This window comes from Lutjanus erythropterus, chromosome 2 (assembly GCF_056507025.1).
Source record: "Lutjanus erythropterus isolate fLutEry1 chromosome 2, fLutEry1.hap2, whole genome shotgun sequence".
NCBI classification, from domain to species: domain Eukaryota; kingdom Metazoa; phylum Chordata; class Actinopteri; order Lutjaniformes; family Lutjanidae; genus Lutjanus; species Lutjanus erythropterus.
The window spans coordinates 16,001,912-16,022,797 of record NC_139318.1 but is presented as its reverse complement, the minus strand read 5'-3'; the positions used below and the strand labels follow the sequence as shown (position 1 = coordinate 16,022,797).

Sequence of the window (20,886 nt, the reverse complement as noted above, 5' to 3'; positions counted from 1 at the left end):
AAGGTTTTGACAAAACATGCCTCTGTCCCTCTAAGCTCTTCCAGTTTGTTTTCAATATAAAATGGTTTTCACTGTCATCTCTTGCCAGCAAAAGTATACAATCAGTCCTGTGCTTTCCCACAGACAGTTCAGGAAACATGATATCTTACAGCCTCCTACTGAAAGTTTTCCTCTGAGCTCATAGAAACAGAATCAGAAGTTCAGATTAGAAACCTCCTCATTGCTAGCTTCACAGTTCTGATAGGCCAGTCCCTCTGGATGGGTGGGTCCATGGTCTGCTATAGCTCATTAGTTGTCAGCAAAGATAAGTGTTACCAGGGGTTACCAAGTAAGGCTTTTGGATCCTGTATAAGCATGCATTTTTCTAACAGACACATGCCAGCTCTCTTTCTCTCTCACACACATAAACACTCACAGAGTCAAAGACACAAAGAGGGCAAAGCTGTTAGGGAAGATTTATTTTGAAGGGTACCAAAACAGACACAAATATTTCTGCCGGGGACATGCCAGGGCAGGGTTTGTGCAACAGGCTGAGGAGATATTACGTGCTTGGTCTATTCATGTTCACATAAGACGAAAATAGAAAAAAACAATGTTTCTTATGAAATATCTAGTATTGAGTATGGGGTAAGATAAAAGGGAAATCACGTCTGTGCGTTTACATATTTGTAAAATTACAATAATCAAATAGCACCAAATTGTAAGAGAAGTCAGGTCAGGTCTAGATTGTGCTCTTCGTAATATATTTTACAGAGATCCAACAATTCACAACAAGAACAAAGAACAAGCACCAAGGCAACAGTGGCAAGGAAAACCTTCCAGTGCAAAAACACAGCAAATCACACCAAACAACACTGAAACGTTTTCTTTGTTTCTTTGCTTCAAGGCTCGTATGAAAGCAGCTTTCATTGCTTTCATGTTTCCTGTAAAACAGACAGCTAGGAAGGGACTTGTCATGTACACTGACTGGAATTTACACTAGTGGATAGCACTGTGTGTTACTCAGCTAAAGTGGTCAATGGATAAAGGAAGGAGTGGAGGGGTGGGGGGTCATATTAGCTAACTCTTCCTGGACTGAGAGCTCTCAGTTGAACTCAACGGTACCAGAACCAAAACAGCCTTTGAAACCAACTGAGGACAGTTTCATGATAAGGATTAGGCAACAATACAGAGGTGATTTTCTTGCCAGGTTTGGCTCCTGAGTCACAGTTAACTGAATTAACAGCAGTTAGCAATTAGCTAACTTACTCTGGCAACAAGTAAAGAGATTTCTCCATCAGGAGACTCAGGCTGTGTTTGTCCTGTTGACTGAGTATGTTCACTGTACCTGCTTCTGCAATCTGTCCTGTAAGCGTAGCTGTCACGATTCGCCGCTTTAGCGACAATTAAGTTGCTTATGCTATCTCTTTCAGGAAACTGGAATAAAATCACTGTTACTTGAAGCTGAGCAGCCGGGGGACACCAGAGCGGAAACCAAAAATATTTTCTCCATAAAACATGATCCGGTTTCAACCAAATCAGTGAATAAAATTATAAGGTTGTGCTTTTATACAGTGAGACCCCCAGACACACCGCAGTCCACACTGGTGATGTCTTTCTCTTACTGTGCTCAGGAAATATAGATCACATGCAGTGCAATACATATTTGATTAAAAGTAACACTTAAACATTAATTTAGGCTTAACTGGAAATTGCATCAGATTTGTATCCATACCATTTTATTATACCACTTAATTACTTTTACATTGTTACAGTGCAGAGACAAACCGTGTGCCTGCATACAGTATGCAGTACATACCAGTCTTGTGTTCGTTCAGTATAAAACAACAGACTGATACAAACGTTGACAGACAGTCAGCCTACACAGCAGTTTCAGACGACACAGTCCTCCATTCATTTTCATCTAAGTGTTATGAGTATTTTTAAACACTAGGGGGTGCTGTTCTCCAAAGCCCTCCCCTTCTAAGATGTTTTGCATGTTTTGTGGTTTAGATTGCTTTATCGGACAAGTCTTTAAACGTCTGTGGATTAACTTTAGTAAGCACTGACCAGCCAGCTCATCAGTACAGTGAAGTGTATGTGTGCTGAGAAGGGAGAGGTTACACCGCCATGTTCTTTTCCAACAGTCTTACATAAGATCTGGCTGCTGTCCAGCAGTGTTTCCTGTCTGATCCTTTGTTCAGGGGCTACTTTGATGACCCGTTAAGGCCAGAGAGAACAAATCCGAACTTGTGTTAATGATCACATTGTTTTAGATCTCTTCACACCAACTGTGTATTTCTTGATTTTTGTCCTAAATTGTTCTTTCTGTCTTTGGGTGTGGTTTGGATTACATGTGATGTGGCCCCCTCCCTCTCCTCTTTTCTCTCCAGCCACACATGCACTCTGTGTCTCTGTTGTTTGAGTCGCTCTGCAGTCTAGATTCCTAAGCAGTGAGTGTATCAGACACGCCCAGACTGAGCCAAACAACACTGCTGCAGCACATCCACTTCTGCCTCATCATTACTGCTTCATCTTTACACCTCCATAATAACTCTTCCTGCACATGTCTTGATGTAGGCCATCATGTCTGTTATCGAACTGTAACATCCCCTCCTGACAAAGCCCGCCCTGACCCAGCCCAAAGTTTCCCTCAAGCTGGCGCATTTATTTTTCCTGGCAGGCACTGAGCAGTGGGTGGGTTTTGTGTGTGCGACTGACCAATCTGACTGAGCCTGCTCTGCTGCCTTGTGGTTGGGAAGGTGGAGCCTGAGCAGCTCAGGCTTGTTGTGCAGCATCTAAAGAAGGCGGAGCATCAAGTTTTTGTACTGCTGGGCGTGTATGTGTCTGTATGTGTGTTTACATGTGTGTGTGTGTGTGCATGCGTGTGTGTTTGACATACAGTGTGGACTAAGTGTTTCCACGACAGGGGATCTAAGGTGAAGCCGCCTCAAGAAGAGAGCATCTGGGTAGTGTACACAGCAGCATATATAGAGGATATACACTCACAATCAAACCTATGGTAGGTATCTGGGCTGTATTTCCCCTTCATGTTCGCTCTTGTGTAAGTGTGTGTGTGTGTGTGTGTGTGTGTGTGTGTGTGTGTGTGTGTGGAGGGGCTTCCTGTTTGATTGATACCTGTTGAATCACTTTGACGGCCGTTGTGTCGTGGCAGAGCAGTGGTTAAAACAGCAGTTCACTGTGTTGTTTGTGTGAGACAGCAGCTTGTGGTAATCAAGTTTGCTGCCTTTCGCGGTGTGAAGTTGAAGGAAAGTTGGCAGAGGACTAAAGATTGGTGCGTTTCTGTTATAGTCACTTTCACGTACCCTGGAGCTGTTGTCACTAAGGTAACAACAAAAGGCGATCCAAATAAATCCTAAACGATCAACTGTATACAGGAATACTGCACTAAATATTCTATAAATGTCGTCAGGGTCTGACAGTAATTCTAAATGTGGCTTTAAAGGCACAATACACAACATTTTCTTTACAACAAGTATAGACTGATAAACATAATCCCTGTCAGTCATAACTTATAACTCACTAGTGGAGTGTGGCGGTGGCTGTATCTGCAGAGACCCTGCCCACTGCTCATATTTTCTTATTATTGTTGATTAAAACAGTCTTATTAGTGTGATAGACAAACATAGTACAAATACAGCAAAATACAAGATCAGTGCTTACACTCCTTGTGATTATTAATTGCATCTTTGCAACAAGGTAAAGCACATGTTACTAGAGTCAGACCGATATATTATTGGCCCAATATTGGTCTGGCACGGCTCTATTGGTCTGTATCAGTATTGGAGAATATATTATCCGATATATTTTTTTATAGAACATAATGCCAATTGTTTTTATTTATTTTTTTAGTTATAAAGGCAGTATTTTATGTATGTAATCTGTTTTTATGCTTGTATTACAAGTTGTTTTATTTGTATTTTTTATTTCCACTATTAGTCAGTCCCCACGTTAGTTTGCATTAAAGGCTGACATATGAAAACCAAACATAGAGAAGTAACGTGTTAATCCTGTGCAGAAGCAGAGTGCATATAAAATTGGTTCTGTGCTGTTAAAGTGTCATGTTTTTTTGTTCCTGTCTTACTTCAATGTGATAATAAAGTGTATTTTATTAACAGCATAATGCCCTCACAAATAGCCTGTTACAGTAGTCCTGAGTTTACCCAGCTGTCTGTTTGCTCTTGAAATCCTCCCCACGGAGATCATATTCATCCTCATGCAGCTCTGCACTGAAACCTCAGTCAGACAACAACAGTTTTAGACTTCTGCTTCACATTCTGGCCCTGGACACTGACTGTAGCTTTTGTATCTTGCACCATTGAGCGGGGAGGGGGGTCCACATTATCACGAGTAACTATTTAGAAAAGTTGCCAGGGTTATTTTGAAGCTGTGGCAGAAGCTAAGCTAAGAAGCGGAGGAGCTCTTTCCAGCCATTTTCACGTGTGCGTGTCTGTGGTTTGTCGGGCGGGGCCCAGCATTAGTCATCAGTTTTCATTACAGACGCAAGCTGCAGCTTTAATGTTGCTGTATGTTGGGTAAGGCCTGGATATACTGCATTGTTACTTCACTTTTCACAGACAAATAGTGATTTTTGTGCGTCATGAAGAAAGAGCAGTCCTGGATGGTCTGATGGTTAACGAATGTACAGACATTATGCCCAGTCCGAAACAGGAAAAGGACTAAAACCTCAAGCACATCGACAGTTTCCGTCTGAGAGGATGTGTCGAATTGAATGCCAGTTTGAAATGAGCAATGCTTTCATATGCTGCCATTAGCTATGCTGTAAAATCTTGTGTCTATTTTGACTTCACTCACTTGGGCCTCAGTCGGCAGTGTGCCCAACAGAGAGCAGAAGGACCATCATGTGGATCAGTGTCCTGTTCCCAGCTACGTCAGTCAGTGTCCCTGTGGTTCTGTCTGTGTGCACGCAGAGTGTGTGGATGTCATGTGTGTATGGGTGTCATGTGTGTATGGGTGTCATGCTTTGTACCAGAGGAAATGTGGCACCAACTTGAGTGCCCTGCAAAGAAGTGGGTTTGCAGGACTGTGTCTCACTGTTACACAGACCTTTCAAAGATTTGATGAACTGAGGTTGCAACTGAGAGCAGCTTCCCTCATGCTGTAGATCATAAACTGTTTGCTGTGTTGGGATTTCTGTGCCCACCAGTGTTATAGTTGGAACAAATGACTACATGTCTCATTGTTGGTCTGTATGAGTCTCTGAACGGACTAAAAACCTTCATAACTTGTAATGGTATTGACTGAGAACATGTTGGCTTTATGTGCATAAATGTTTGAATGTGTGTATTCAAATGTATCATTGTATTATTTATATGTACAGTTGTCTTTCAGCCTACAACTTTCTGTCTGTCAGCTGTGAGCATGTTTAACGGCCTCAATATGTTCCTTATAAAACAGATACATGGCAACTATCGGCCGCTCCCCTTACCCCGACAAAATTTCTACCAGGTACACCCGTATGAGATTTTGCCGTCTCCACACATTTGTTTTGTCTGTGTAAAGAGGCTGAACAAAATTACAGGAACACTTCACAATGCAGTGTGACCTGAAGCAGTCACATCAACTATCAGGATGACTGCAGTGTTAATGTTTTAGCTTCATTAAAGGTGGTGTTTTCTGCAAAGCTTTCAAACTGGATACATTAGATTAAGGTGTTCCTGTTACCTTGTCAGCCACTGCTAGCTGCATGAGAAAAAGCATGCATAAATCATGTGTACAGAGCCAAAGTCACAAACCTCTTAAGGTTAGCTTGTGTTCTGCAAGCTTTTGGTCCCCATTGTGGTTTCTTTGGTTTTTGTGAGAAGCTGAAAAAATGACTAAGAGATTTTTCTGTCCAACTGCAGAGGTCAGTAAATACCTAGAATTGTACTTCATTTTAACCAAAACACAACATTTATATTAAGAAGAATTTTGCATATTAACACTACAGCTAACAGCTCCTGATTGGCTAAGCCCCCTTGGGTAGGACTGGTTACTTTTTTGGTCAATGTTTCCATTAAACCAAGTGACTTAACACTTTTTTGCATTTAGTAGGAATACATTTTATATCCCCCAAATAAAGGTAGTCAACAGAAAAATGTATCTGTATCCAATTTTTAACTAATACCTTAGGAGCTATAGTTGTTAAATGGTAATGAAATATTGATGTTAATATATGGAGTTCATATTTTAATGTGTGGCACAGCAGAAGATAATAATTTACCGTAGAATATAGGTAGAAAATTTAAGTGTCATGTTTCAGCTTTAGCTGTTTTTAGCTCTGTGGGTTAAGCATGAATGAACACAGCGGGTCACCTGTGCCACTTATGGCACAATATGTGAGGCATGTGCTAAAAGTAGCTTGAACTGTTATGTGCACTGTTTGCAGTGTGTTGGTGGATGGACAGTGTTGAGCAGAGAGCAGTCTGCTGTACAAACTGGCATGAGGAATGTAGGAATGCTGCCGTTTGGAGTCTCAGCAGACAGAAGGCTGTTTGGGTGGGTCTCAGGTGAGAGCAGAGTTCAGTCTGGTTAGTGGTGATATAACAAACCTCTGCTTCAGCTTTAGACATTCAACTGAAACTCAGGGACAGGTTCAGGAGCAAAAAATAAGTACTTAACCAAAATTAGCTTACAGTATAATGTTTTGCTTGTAAATAACTTGCAGCCTTTTAACTATCTAGTATGAGTAAACATTTTTCGCCAAATTTAAGGATGCCTCCCAGATGATATAATCTTTTATTTCAGAGTGGAGTCTTGGGAAGAGGCTTTTGTGTTTTACTCTTTGGCATGTTCTTGTGTCTTTTATCATTTGTATCATAAGTTCGCGATCCCAGAGTCAGCTAGCTGGAGGGCGACAAGTCCCTCCTCATCTTCCTGTTTTTACAGGAAACACATAAATACGCAGAATCAAATAGCACTATGCTCACTGTTACATGCAGAAGTTCCCATGAAATGAACTCCCAGTGAACGTGGAAGGACCAGGACACAATACAACCTCGGAGACTCACGCAAGCCAGTTTAATGACAGGGAGTACAGTACCAAGGTGGTCTTCTCACCAGGTTTGGCTCCTGGTACCCCGGGACTGAGTCAGCTAGTAGTACCACTACCTGCACAGCTAATCAAACCGTTTAGCTAATGACAGCTACAGTTAGTAGCAATTAGCGGTTACCTCATTAACAAGTGAAGCTTTCTGTCCACCAGGAAAATATTGCAAATCACCTCGGTGCTGTATTCCTTCTTGTCAAACTGGCCGTATAGCACTTAGTGACATTTAAGTTTAGATAAGATAAGATTAAATAATAGGAAGAAGAAGATAAGAAATACTTTTACTGATTTTAATGAGTAGTCCAAATTGTACTACTGGTGTTAAGGGAAAATATTCATAATGGTCTCATGACAGCCAATGTCAAAATCAACCACATATGACAGTTTAAGCTGATGTGTTAACACATGAAGCTAAATATTTAATAATTAGGCCTGCTATGGCATGCCTATGACAGGTGATGTTGTCTTGCCAGCTTTGCATTGAAGATGACATAATTGACGAGAAGACACTTAATGGCATAAAGACTGCTTCATGTTGACAGGTGTCATGTTATGGTTATGACAGTGTCATGCCAGCCTATGCATGTCCCTTCAAACAAAGTGTTGCCAGTCATTTTTATTATCATCTGATACTGATGGCAGGAGTCATCTTTTAAACATGCAGTATACAGGAGTTGCCTCCCTGTCTTTTATACAGTTGCATTGTATCCTTTAAAGGACTGAATGAGAAAAGCAGCCAGTTTGTTTGTCTGAGAAAAGTATCTGGGTGGTTCACCGCCTTAAGTAACTGGCACATACCACACTCAATGCCTACATTTGCTCTGACTTGAGGAGTCACAGAGCCAAAAGTGGTGTCACATTACCTTGAAATCAGCAAGGTAGCACATTCCCGTGGGTCTCATCCTTCCATAGTTTTGGCCTTGTCACTTTGTTGATGGACTGCTCTCATGTGACTAAAAGGAAAATGAGTCAACAATCCTCTTGGCCAACTCCCTTTGATTTCAACTGACACATTTAAAATTTGTGAAGGGTTATAATTTTAGTTCAGAATAGCGTTTAAGAGATGTGGGTTTGCCGTAATGTGCAGGAGTGTAAGGGAAAGTACAGAGCAGAGTAATTATGCCATTCATTCAGTCACTGAGACATGATTTCTTTATTTCTGATGAGACATAGATAAGAAGGTGAAAATACTGCAGTGACCACAATCCTTTTCATCAAATGAGATCAAAGAGAACTTCTTCACTGTCTGCTGAAACTATGGCACTGATGTAAACAAGACAGGGCATCAAACTTCTATTAGGACAATAAGACAAATGCATGACAATTGGTGTATTTTGTTAAAGAAAAAGTTTGACATTTTGGGAAATATGGTCATTTATTTTCTTGCCAAGAGTCAGATGAGATGATTAATATCTCATGTCTGTATGGTAAGTATGAAGCCACAGCTGGCAGATAAAGCCTAAAGCATAAAGACTGGAAACAGGGGGGAGCAGCTAGCCTGGCACTGTCTATAAAATTTCGGCCTACCAGCACCTCACTAATTAACAAGTTGTATCTTGATAGTTCATTTGTTGAATCAAAAATCAAACCGTGTGTTCAAAATCACATACTGTGCACCATACACACAAAATTATTCAGTGTGTGTCTAAATTAACAGTGGTATGTATCTTTTTGGATGCGCTGCTCGGCACATATTGTGTCACTTCCTGGTAGAATCCTTGCCGGCTGATGACATGTAATGTGTAATCATGGTAACTCGTACAGTGTTACCATGATTACATGAACAGTGAACTAATTTAAAAACATTACTAAAACCTTACTTATGTTTAAGATGAAGTGTTGTGGACATTTCACCAGAGCTGCTTTGGTCACTGTCTGCCTTTGTCATGTTGTTGTCATCACTACTACTGTTTTAGTGTACTAAATAGGATGTTAGTGTGGATTTTCTGATGCAGCCAAAGTGTAAATGCAACTTTACTTTGGAGCAGTAACTTCCTGAATTCTCCACCTGTAGCCTGGCAACGGCTCCCAGGGAAGAAATAATCTGGCACATAACTCTTCAAAAAACAGTGAATTGTCATTTTTACACTTTTTTTTTTCTTCAGTTTATGGACGAGGCTAGTAGTTGGATTTTGTTACCTTTGAACTTTACTCTATGCTAAGCTAAGCTAACTCTTAGCAAGAACGTGGAAGAAGAAAAGCACACAATTTCCCAAAATGTTGCAGTATTCCTTCATAATTATATCATCAGTGTAAAGTATTGACAAATGTAATGTTTTAGGATTGATACTGAAATTCAGGTGTAGTAGCACCAGTATTAAAATTTGAGCAATACATCGGACTAGTTTGATCACACCCTGTATCAGTGTGGAATTTTGCCCCAACACAAAACTTCTACAGACTCATAATTTTGTAATGAGAAATATCTTAGCTGGTGTGTTTCTGTTTCATGTACGGGTTCAACTTTCAAAACATCATGCTTTACCACCCAGCATGCAGTACAACTCTGCTTCTTTTTTTCCACTTATTAAAGTTTTTTGTGGTAACTTGGCAACAATTAATATTTGCTGCAGAAACAGGAGTAATGTGACTTCCCCTGTCGCAGGGAGATACCCTCCAGGCTTGTGACCTCACTTCCTCCCTTGTGCTGCTTCCTCCTTGTTCTCTATTCTAAACTGCACTATGTTGACTCTTCTAACATTCATCCCATTGAAAATATTATCATTTCTAAACAGCTAAATTTGTCACTTGTATTAGGTAAAAGGGTAAAACATTACTTAGTGGGACAAATATTGAGAGTTTAAGAAATATCTGAGCCAAAAATAAGCTAAACAGAGCCTTAATAAGTGACTTAATGCGTGTTAAATATAACCCCAGTGTGTGAGGCAATCACTGACAGCACTGAGCTGCAGTCATTTCTAAATCAGAGGCGTCAGATTGTGGTTGATGGTTCAGAGTGGTGCAATCGACACTGTGCTCTGTCTCTATCTGTGCTTCTTTTGCCCTCCTGATCATTTCTGTTTCCCTTCACTCACTGTAGTCACTCACAAACAAACAAACTGACTTTATCATCCGCCCTGCCGAGTCAGAGTCAGTGTAAAGCATGATGCACAGCTGGCTTGACAGGTTATCTCACTCAGAGGCTTACAGGTGCTCAGACATGGGATAATGATAATTGTTAGCCGTAGTTTTTTGCCACAGGACTTCATGGCATCTGTTAAGAATACTTTGAAATTTTCCCAAACACACAGAACACACAGAACTGTAAGAACTGTAATTTATGGCAAGTTCAGCAGGGTGACTGGTAGTCTGTGTGTTGCGTGATTAATATGATCTGACCAAAAACCAAAGTAATGTTCACTAATTGGCTTGGTTAGGGCGGATTGTACAATGAAACCATACAATACATTGGGTGGGATGAGAAAATAACTGCTGTAGTTTTGACTTGGTGTCACTGGGGTGGAGGCTGTGTGCTCTTTATTCACACCACCTGAAAGAACTGGGCTGGGCTCTGCAGCATACTTGGCTCTACCTGTAGACCGCTGGCTGTATGCCTCAGAAATACTGAACTGCATGCCTAACTGCCTTCAAAGGAGTATATTTAGTAATAGTGCACCGTTTCTGTTCTTCTGTCAAGCTAAAAATGCAGTAATCCCTCCATAATAATCAAGTATGTTTAGGGGTCTACAGGATAGTAAAATTGTGCTTGATTATTGCATTATACAATTTATTGCTTCTAGTCTTTTATGTTTTTTTGGCAGTAGAAACATTCAAGTGTAAATACAACTACAACCTTCAAGCTTTTTGTCTGGTATTGTCAGCTTGTGAGGACCAGTCCAGCCTGTTTCCTTTACTTCCACTTTGAGGCAAAAGTTTGTAAAAGAGCCTGATTGTGACTTGATCATTTTACATTGCAGACATAGTGAATACAGTTTGACCTCAGAAGAGGCTCAGAAAGTTTACTTTTTAGATGTAAAGTGTCCTGTTCAGCACACGTCTTGTACGCAACATTTGCAATAATTAAACAAAAGTTTGTTGAAGCTCAAATATTTATTTGACATTAAAAGTCCAGGATTGTTTGAGCTACAATATGCAGGTAGGATAAATTTCAAGGATAAATACAGTTAGATGTACTTGGAAGTTTTCTCAGAAGTAAACTAACAAGTGAAGAATACAGTCTAGACTTTGCCAAGCTGGTTTAATTAATCAGTCAGTGTTGACATGTATATGGTTGGATGTCACGTCATGTTGCATCCCTCTCTCCTGTAATTACACTGTAATTGTTCTGTCAAAGTGAGTCAGGACTTTCCTTTATACAGAACATAGGTTTGTAGACCCTGGTCCCTGAATGAGGTGAATACACTCATTTTATAGTTTCACGTACTTGTTAATTAAGAAATTGACCACTGTCTGTTGGCTGGTAAATTTTTTTATGCTTCAACTCAAAGATGTGGACGCTTACTGTAATGTGTTTCCAGTTAACTCCAATTGAATTCAAGTAAGGTGTTTGAAGAAATAACTAAATTCTAGCATTTAAACATTATGACCTTAGTCATCCTTAACATCAATTATTATTGTTAACAGCTCACTCTTAATCCACTTGTAATAGGATGTACACAGTGGCACAGTGGAAGTGATGGGCTTTGTGTTACAGCTGGGAACCAATTAAGGGTATATTCATTCGAAAACATTATGAATATAAGCTTTAATTGTAAACTATATGATATACTTAAACTATTGTTAAACAGTTGGAATGGTTCTGGAAGATAAAGCACTGGAAAAGGTAGTGAATACACAAGAGACAAAATAGGACTTAAACAAGTGAAATTACATTACTTATTTACATTTGTGGCAGCAGTTTGATGACCAATTTCCAGAAAATAAACTGAATCTTCTGTTCAATAACTTTTGTTGTTGAACAGAAAGATGCATCTGTGACAGATCTTATCAAGAGGAAATGTAAGACAAAGATCACAACACCACTGACGCTGTGTGAGCAGTGCAGTGAAAAAATGTCTGAACGAAGTCAAAGGCCAGCCTCATTGATATGAATTACATCAGTGTCGATGTTAAGCTGTGTGACGTCAGCTTTAGAGTGATTTTTGAATCCTTCATTTGTTGCCACTGTTATCAGTTGCCAAGGCGACCAGAGACAACAATAATACTCAGTCTCTTTGCTCTGTGCTGTCAAACAGCAGTCACACCCTTCAGTCTGGAATGTAGAGCTTGAGTCAATCACATCTGACTGCAGTGTGATGTGTTTGTGGGCATTTTGCAGCAGTGTGTTACTGCGCTGTAGAAGACGTCTGTCCTTATCTACCTTTGTCTTAACAGGTTCAGTTTGAAGCTGTGTTGACAAATGTTTCTGCATCTTTTCCTCCCCCTTTAGAAATGAGCTGCTTGGAATGTTTGGTTTTCCACAAATAAATGCAGTTGTGCAACAAAGCTGCTGCTCTGTGTGAATCCTGAAATAATTACATGATGGTTTCTTGTTAGATTTTTCACTGCGCATGCATAACTTCTCTCTCTCTGTGTCTCTGTTTGTCTGTTTCTCTTTAGTCGCAGCCTAGCCAGGCCACACCCAAACCGGCAGCTCAGGTCTCCACTGCGAAGCCTGCACAGTTTGAGGTATCACACACTCTTCTTTAATACCCTTGAACCTCTGTCACGCCACTCTCTCTGAAGAAACTCATTTATAAACTTCCTATGGTTAATCAGTGGATGGCTGACCTCTGACCTGCCCATTATCTGGACTATGTGTAGTATTTCCTCCCCCTGTGCAGCTTAATGTTTTCAATAGCTTGTAGTAAAGTGAGGGGGTAGCTTTAGCAGTGTCCTCTGAGCAGTAGCACATAGAAAAGAAAACTTTCCTCTTCCTTTCATTCAAGCAGAAGAAGGTACCACCCGTTTCTCAGTCAGGAGGAAGCTGTTTAACCCGTTAATGTTGCTCTCAAACAATAGATCAAAGTGACTGTCCCTCTGTGTTCACTTAGATTTGTTGCTGATTGGAGTCATTTCCAGATTTTACAATCTACATATGTTTTAAAATGTTTGTTTAAATACAATCATAGGAAGTGGACATGATGAAATGGAAGTGGACAAAATTTAAGACTTGTGGCTATACAGCACTTATATTGTCTGTTATGTAACTTTTGTGTATTATTTTTAGGATTTTGGTTCTTGTTTACGTATCAGCATGATGTTTGTTGCTAGACAACAGTTGGCAGACTACAACTAAGACATCTGAGCTCAGTATAAATTGTACACAATTAAAAGTCTGACCAGTTAAGATCATCTTGTTTATAGGAGTCAACAACAGGACCAACTGGTCTTCTTGGCAAAAAGAGAAAGTGTATTTCTCTGCAGTGAAAACACTGAAAGTCTCTTAAAGGCTAGTTTTTGTCTTGAAACAATGACCAGAGCTTTATTTTGGCTCTCAAACAAAGGGTTTTCACTGAATCCATTGTCTAGCTTTCTGTCAGTGTTTTACTTTAAATCCAGACATGGTCACGACAGAACAAACCAACAAAGCCAGCCAGAAGTGTTGTCACTTGGCCTTCGACAGCTAGGCTTCAGCATCGTCTATTTTAGTGCCTGGCCTGTAAAGACAGGCTTCAGTGGGATATTTGAACTGTGAAAGTGGCTCTGTGCAGAAAATAGGTGCACCAGTCTTTGAAATAGTAATACTAAGCTTGTATTACTCAGTCATTAACCTTCAGCTTTAAGTGACTCTTGTTAGCAGCTGACCTTGGTGCCCCTTTTCATGCCTCTTGCTTGACTTTGCCATAGATGGGTGCAGCTGCTCAGGTTTCAGTGACAGGGTATGAGCAATGCTCCATCAGTAAAGGCCATCTAAAGGACCATGTCTGCCCCTTTTTTTCAAATTAATTGGGTACTCTAATGATTGAATGTAGCACTTCCATAAAACTGAGAGCTTTAAAATAATGTTTAAAGCAGCAGAGGCCAAGATCAGCTCATGTCTGTGAATATTCTCGTTCATCCAGGTCATGGTATTCATATCAAGGTTTGTAGTAGGCAACTGGACTTGATAGAGTTCTTGAAGACGTTTCGCCTCTCATCCAAGAGGCTTCTTCAGTTCTGCCTGACTGGTTTGGGAGTTCAGGTATTAAACCTAATGGGGTCGTTAGCACCTAGGGGGGCATGTGACTCATGTGCCCACCCCTCCATTGTGTGACTCGTGAGTTTCACTTGGGGTTAGGTGTGAATGAGAGTCGTTAAGGACTCTGCTGTTATGTGACTTGTTAGGGTCACATGATTTCAGGTGGGTATCCAATGCAGTCTTAAGATCACTCCCCAGGCAGTTGGATACCCATTTGGATGAGAGGCGAAACGTCCTCAAGAACTCTATCAAGTCCAGTTTCCTACTACAAACCTTGATATGAAGATCAGCTCACTTTTTTTCACTTTTTTGTCTCAATATTGACCTTACCTGTTCAACTGTTTTTTTATTCCACTGACTATAGTAAAAAAAACAATTCAAACAGCCTACTATAGATTACAGTTTTGAAACCATGTCCACATTTTAGAGGTTGCCACTGCATACAACACAAATATCACATTAAAAAGCAACCTGCAAACTTACACTCTGAACACCACGACTATTGTAAAATAACCAGATGCCACTGGCACTGATCTCATTACTGTAATGTTGCTATTTAAACTACTGCTGCTACTGTGAGTTCTTCATGCTGTACTTATTATTAAAAAAATCATCAGATATTTCATAAAACACAGGCACGAGGTGATGACAATAACAGGTCACAATAACGACTGCTGTGTATGACAAGTAAACTGACCTTTGTGTGTAAAATTGGTGTACTACCCCTTTGACAGTTGATTCAGATTAGAGTTAATATATATCAGTTTTCTCAAACATACCGGTATGGGAATGCAAACATCCACTGAGCTGTAATAAAGGCAGATGATGGTCTTTTCCACACATGGTGCTTTGCAGCCGAAGGCATCATCAGGATCGGCCATGGCTACAAAGCCTGGGGCGGTTGCCACAGCAACAGGCAGAGGCGCTGGAGGTGGTGTCACAGCAGGAGGAGGTGCCTCAGTTGGGACAGCAGAAAAAGTGGCACCTAAAGGAAAAACAGAGGTAGACGAAGTCTGGATACCTAAATGAAAGTGGAGGGGGGCTTTTGGCTGTAACATGAATCACTGCTTCCTTCTCCACTCTGAGTGTTTGCTCGTCACGAGGCTGCTCACGTCTCTTCTTCACCGGCTTCATCTTCTTTTCATCTTGTAAAAGCTCTCTGTATGCGTTTCAAACCTTTTGAACTTTCCCAGGATGCATCAGAATCGTGAACACTTGCTGTATCACATGAATGAGCTTTGGATGAACACTCACCTCAAACTGTGGAGCTGACTTCATGAATAACTTTCTCGTGCTCCTTGGTTTGTAGACTAACACTTCGCTGGCAGGTGCTACTGTTATTGACATGTCGTCCGCTGGGATTACTATTGTTGACTTGACATCAGCTGGGTCGAGGGGTGGTCCTAAAGAGATGTCAAAGGTAACAGTGCCATCATGAAGAAAGTGCTGCTCAGTACTTTTTTCTTGTGTATTTACATTACTGCTGATCATTTTCCTGAAAATTTGAGTTGAAACTTACTGAAACTGGTCAGCTTGCAGCTACTTTAAAATTTTATCAGCTTTATTTTTCATTCAGGTTGTTTTGGTGTCAAGTTGTAATGTCTTGTGAACAGCGACTGATGTGGAAATTCTTCATTGTTGGTTAAGCCATGTGCTTGTGGGAAACTCCAACATATACGATGTGTGTGTCAGCTGATTAAGGGGGACTCTACAGGTGAAAAGGGTAAAAGTTTAACTAGAAGATATCACCATGTAACTTCCCGAGTTGATTGCTTACATTAAGACAGTTACTTTTTGTCTTATAATTTTTTTTTTTTTTTTTACTTTTTTAGATTTGGATTTTTTAGAATTCAATGAATTAGTAAACACTATCAGGTGCCATTAAAAAATCGCATTATGTGCCATTATGTAAGTGCTACTAAAACAGAGATCTCTGGGCTTTAAAGATATATATTGTAAAATTATATGCATTTTGCAAGAAGCTAGGGTAAAAACATATAACTTACAGATATTACAATGAAACGTCCCCAGTTGATTAATTACATTAAATTATTTTTGCTGCATTTTTTCTTTATGTTTAAATATGCTTGTGGTGAATTTATGAGAAATTGCAAATAGATAAAGTGTAGTAAAATAAACACACAATGGTGTATTTTAGATGTTTTCTATCGTCTTACGGAAGCAAAATAGATTAAAAGCTCAGAATTGAAATTTGATTCTCTAAAAGCATAGCTGTTGAGTACAATTTAGTCGATTCACGTTTCAGATACAGTATGAGGACTTCCTGAGTGTCCTGTACTTGGTGCATTGCCATTACAAACAAGGCTCTCGTTCAGCTGTCTCAGAGGCAGAAAATCAATTTGGAAAGTTTAGAAAAAGGTCAGCAGTACTGTAAAGTATACAGTTTTCTCTTTAATGGGCATTAAACCATACACACTGATCAATGGTCAGATTAGTCTCAATAAACCTGACTGAATGTTTAAAGGGATAGTTCAGAATATTTGAAGTGGGGTCATATCAGGTAGTTACTGATAGTCAGTGTATAACCTACAGTAGATGTAGTGCTGTGGACAGGGTCAGCATCAAAATGTATTTTAGCCGCCTTAAAAGAAGGAAAACCTAAAAGATAACAATATTAATTCTATATTGTATATTTACATTGCTTTACTTTGTCATCAGACAGTCTTTTCTGACAGGAAACCACGGTTATATAAGCCAGATACTGCTCTCTCTTCCTCAACCAGACTCCTTTGGCAAAATTAGTAATACCAGAACATGGGAGTTACTGTTGGTTAGTTTTGACCACCATCAACTGTAGGTAATGTACTGACTATTGATAAGAACCTCATACAACCCCACTTCAAATCATCCAAAATATACCTTTAATAACTAAACTTGTTTGAAATATGTATTTTTGCTTCAGTCAGACTGCAGTGGCAGATCTGACCAGAGATCATTGTACGTTTTCTGCTGCTCTGTGTTCACTAACACTGTTAAAAATGTTGTCCACGTCTCTTGTCAACATGTTTTCTTGCTTTTCAAGTGCTGTCATCCTCGTGTTTTTGAGTAATTGTTTGGCTACATGTTTGTAGACTGCACCTGTCTCCCAAGTCAAAGCCACAGCTACAGTTCCCTCTCCTGTCACTGGAGCAGCTGGAGCAGCTGGAACAGTTGCAGCTGCTGGTACAACAGCAGCAGCCGCCGCTGCTGTGACCAAATCTAAAGAGTCGCCCAAAGACACAGCCAAGGTAGACTCCACTACTACAGGCTCCTCAGACTCTTTTTATTGTCTCCATGACTCCCTTGAGGTGCACTTTTCCAGGCTTGCTTCAATCATTTGCTTTATTTTTTTTTTCTGCCACATTCTTCTTGGTGTCACTGTCTCATCAGGTTGTGTTACTTTCTTTGACATAGATCTCAGATACTTGCTTTGGAGTTTCTTTAAAAACAAGTCATTGCTGTCGGCCTCTCTTTTCTACTTTGGACGTGACCAGTTTGGAAGTATAGAAGAATTTTGCTCCTGACTTTGCAGCCCTTTGCTCAGCATGCCGACACTTGTCATTGTATTTTCAAACAGTCCACACCTGTCCACTTGCAACACCACACATACGTGATAAATCTGAGTCAGCCACAGGAAACAAATGGAGCTGACTGTCATGCACTTTGTTGGTTTATATTCTCGCGCTGGTTTCATTGCACAACACTTGCACACCTCTGCGCTCAAGACTGTCATTCACTCGGTGGAGGCTTTCTTGTGCTGAAGTCGGCCCCTCACTCTCTTGTGTTTTATTTGTTTTTCTGGGTATGTTATTGACTTTGTGAATTCCCGGTGTAACTGTGATTCTACTTGGCTTATAATAGAGCCAAAATGTGTTGTATGTGTTGTATTTTAGAGTGCCACAGCCATCACAACACTCAAAGCTGATCTGCCTAAAGTTGATCCTGCTAAAACATCAAAGCCAGCTGCAGCAGCAGCCACGGCTGTGCAGGGGAAGAAAGAAGAAGCTAAACCATTGCAAACGAAGGTAGATCATCCTGAAACTGACAAGGGTGGAGGCTGTCTGTGTATCTCCTCTCTGTTGAATATTATTAGATATGGTGTGTTGATTATTTTCGTGGTGCTTTGACTGAATAGACCACTCTATTCAGCCTGGTGAGGTTTTTCATCCGTGTCAGACTTTGGAGATTTTTCTGGGCTTAAGAATATAAACAAATCTCTCATCTGTCTGTCATTATCATGAGGAAAAATTAGGTTTGGTCTGGTGCATATTGATCAATTCTCAATCAATTAGTGCAGTTTCTACAGTGATATCACTCATTCTTTAAATTCTACAACACTAATGGTGTATTTTGTCTTTATTTCAATGTCTTGGAGGTCTGTGTATTGATTCTGGATCCGTGTTGCAGGTACAGGTGGAGGTTCCTTCTGCAGCAGCTAAAGGAGCCAAACAGGTAAAGACTTACTGAAGCTGCAGTATGAGTTTGCTTTGAGAAGCATGTTGTTTGCCCTGGTTTGCTAAGTTGTGTTGCATGCACAGGCACCTGCTCAGGATCCGTTTGACGCCCTGGCCAGCATACTGCCATCAGCTGATCCTGTACGCCCAGAGCCTGTATACACCGGGCCAGAGGTCAAAGAGGTATAGCTCAGCCACAGTGTGTGTGTGTGTGTGTGTGTGTGTGTGTGTGTGTGTGTGTGTGTCTGTGTGTGTTAGGGCTGGATAAAATCAAATATCCTGATATTTTTGGCCAAATACTAAATAACATGAAATGCGGCCTTTAAAATGCGGAAAGGACAACATTTGTACCGTATCAGGCTATAATGATATCCAAAATCTAAGATCTAGTCTCATGTCACAACATTGATATAATATCAACATATTTCCCAACCCTAGTGTGTGTGTGTGTGTGTGTGTGTGTGTGTGTGTGTGTGTGTGTGTGTGTGTGTGTGTGTGTATGAACTGAGCAGGTATGTGATTGCACTGAGCTGTAGCATGGATTTGCTGTGAGTAACTGTGTGTTGCATGTATCACAGCATGATGTCATCTCTGAGAAGGGTCAGAAGTGTGGAGAGAGAGAAGACACGCTGCCTCCAGGTTACAGATTGGAAGATATGGTCAGTTCTCCCTGGTCTCCTCCTCCTCCTCACTTCATCTGATTCACCAGTTAGCTTTGCCCCATAGCCAGCAGACTGTTTTCTGTCCTATTGACAGACCTCACTGTCCACACACTTTATATGGACTACTTCTTCGGTGGGAAGCAGTTCCTATGAAAACTTTTTATGGATTACCTTGAGCAGTGGTTCTCAGACTTTTTCGGCATGCCCCACTTCAGAAGCCAAGAAAAGTTCATGAACCACTCTCCACATTTGTTAAAAAAAATCTATCATTAACAATAACTGGGGAAGCCGCTCATAAAAAAAGGAGCCAAGTTGAATTTTGATGAAATAAAAGTCAGCATGACTTGTCTGTATCACAGCACGGTTATTTGTTTTCCCCATATAAATCTTATTCATTCAGTTTAGTTTCACTCCATATTTTCCCCCTGGTCATCCACATCCCACCTGGACTGGTTCCATGCCCCACCAGTGGAACCTGCTCAACAGTTTGAGAACCGATATAAGTAATGTGGAAGTTCTGAAATGTCAGTTTTGAACACAAAACATAATTCAACGTTGCACAACGTTCTTATTCTTTGATCAGATTGGTCCAGATTTAAATTCTTTAACACTGTATATTAAGGTACCCATATTCACCTTTAATAGTTGCTCATATGTGTGCATGTTCTTAGCATATTGGCTCTTTAGTAGTCATTATAAAGCACTTTTTAGGTCCACTTAGGCCCATTAACTAATTAAGAGTTTTCCCTCTATAACCTCCTAAATTAATACATAAGGTGATGTACATAGTCACTCTTCCTTTATAACACTTAGTAAGTATGGTCACAAAACTGATGCTGTAGTGTCTGGAGGTGCCTCTGCCTGGCCTGTCATCAGATGTGGGTTTTAAGGTGTTAAATGGAGCCTATCATAGAGAACGATAACAAATATATAGAGATACAGTTGAACATCTGTGTGATCCTTTACACCAAAATCATACAATACATGAAACTGAATTGCAGTATGATGGATTTACTAACTGTGACGAGGAGGCGGTGTTAGAATAGGGACCCTGTGTGGGTTAATGAGTGTCAACCCACTGGTGGATTAGTTATAAGCAAGACCTCGCTTTAGAACGGTACAAATATTCTGAGTTAGGATGGCTGAAAGTTATCTGAACAATATTAACGATTGTAGTTTTGTGTTTTGTTAAGTAAGAATAGATCATACTGAGCAAAGCATATTAAGCTCATAATTCATGTAAAACCTTACCATTAATAACTTGAAATTAGGAGGTCATTGAGGGAATGCTCTTAGGTAATGACCTAGAACATGGTCATACAGAATGAGGCATTTTTAATGACTACTAACAAGCCATTATACTACTAATATGCATCTTGATAAACAACTACATAATGGTGAATATATGTACTTTAATGTAAAGTGTATGAAATGTTTTACCAAATTTAGGCTATTTTATGTGGGTAAAGTTGTTCACAGAAACTCATGTATCATATTGGCACAAACATTTAAAATCATACTCAGCCCTAGAGACAGATATCTCAAAACCTGGACACATAAAACTAAAACTAGAGGAAAATGAGAGAATATGTGAGGGATTTT

The 20,886-nt window shown here is 40.1% G+C and overlaps 1 protein-coding gene across 2 annotated transcripts in view; it reads left to right on the top strand.

The window, feature by feature from the left end:
• cast (calpastatin) overlaps positions 1 to 20,886 on the top strand; it is a 38,686-nt gene that overhangs the window by 5,939 nt on the left and 11,861 nt on the right. The window contains exons 2-10 of one of the 2 annotated variants that reach the window (XM_084729658.1): positions 5,419 to 5,469; positions 12,608 to 12,676; positions 15,024 to 15,170; positions 15,478 to 15,588; positions 17,261 to 17,416; positions 18,062 to 18,193; positions 18,576 to 18,620; positions 18,707 to 18,805; positions 19,201 to 19,281. In XM_084729658.1, coding sequence (XP_084585784.1) covers positions 5,419 to 5,469; positions 12,608 to 12,676; positions 15,024 to 15,170; positions 15,478 to 15,588; positions 17,261 to 17,416; positions 18,062 to 18,193; positions 18,576 to 18,620; positions 18,707 to 18,805; positions 19,201 to 19,281 — 891 coding nt within the window. The remainder of the gene's footprint in view (positions 1 to 5,418; positions 5,470 to 12,607; positions 12,677 to 15,023; positions 15,171 to 15,477; positions 15,589 to 17,260; positions 17,417 to 18,061; positions 18,194 to 18,575; positions 18,621 to 18,706; positions 18,806 to 19,200; positions 19,282 to 20,886) is intronic. The other variant, XM_084729654.1, reaches the window with a different exon arrangement.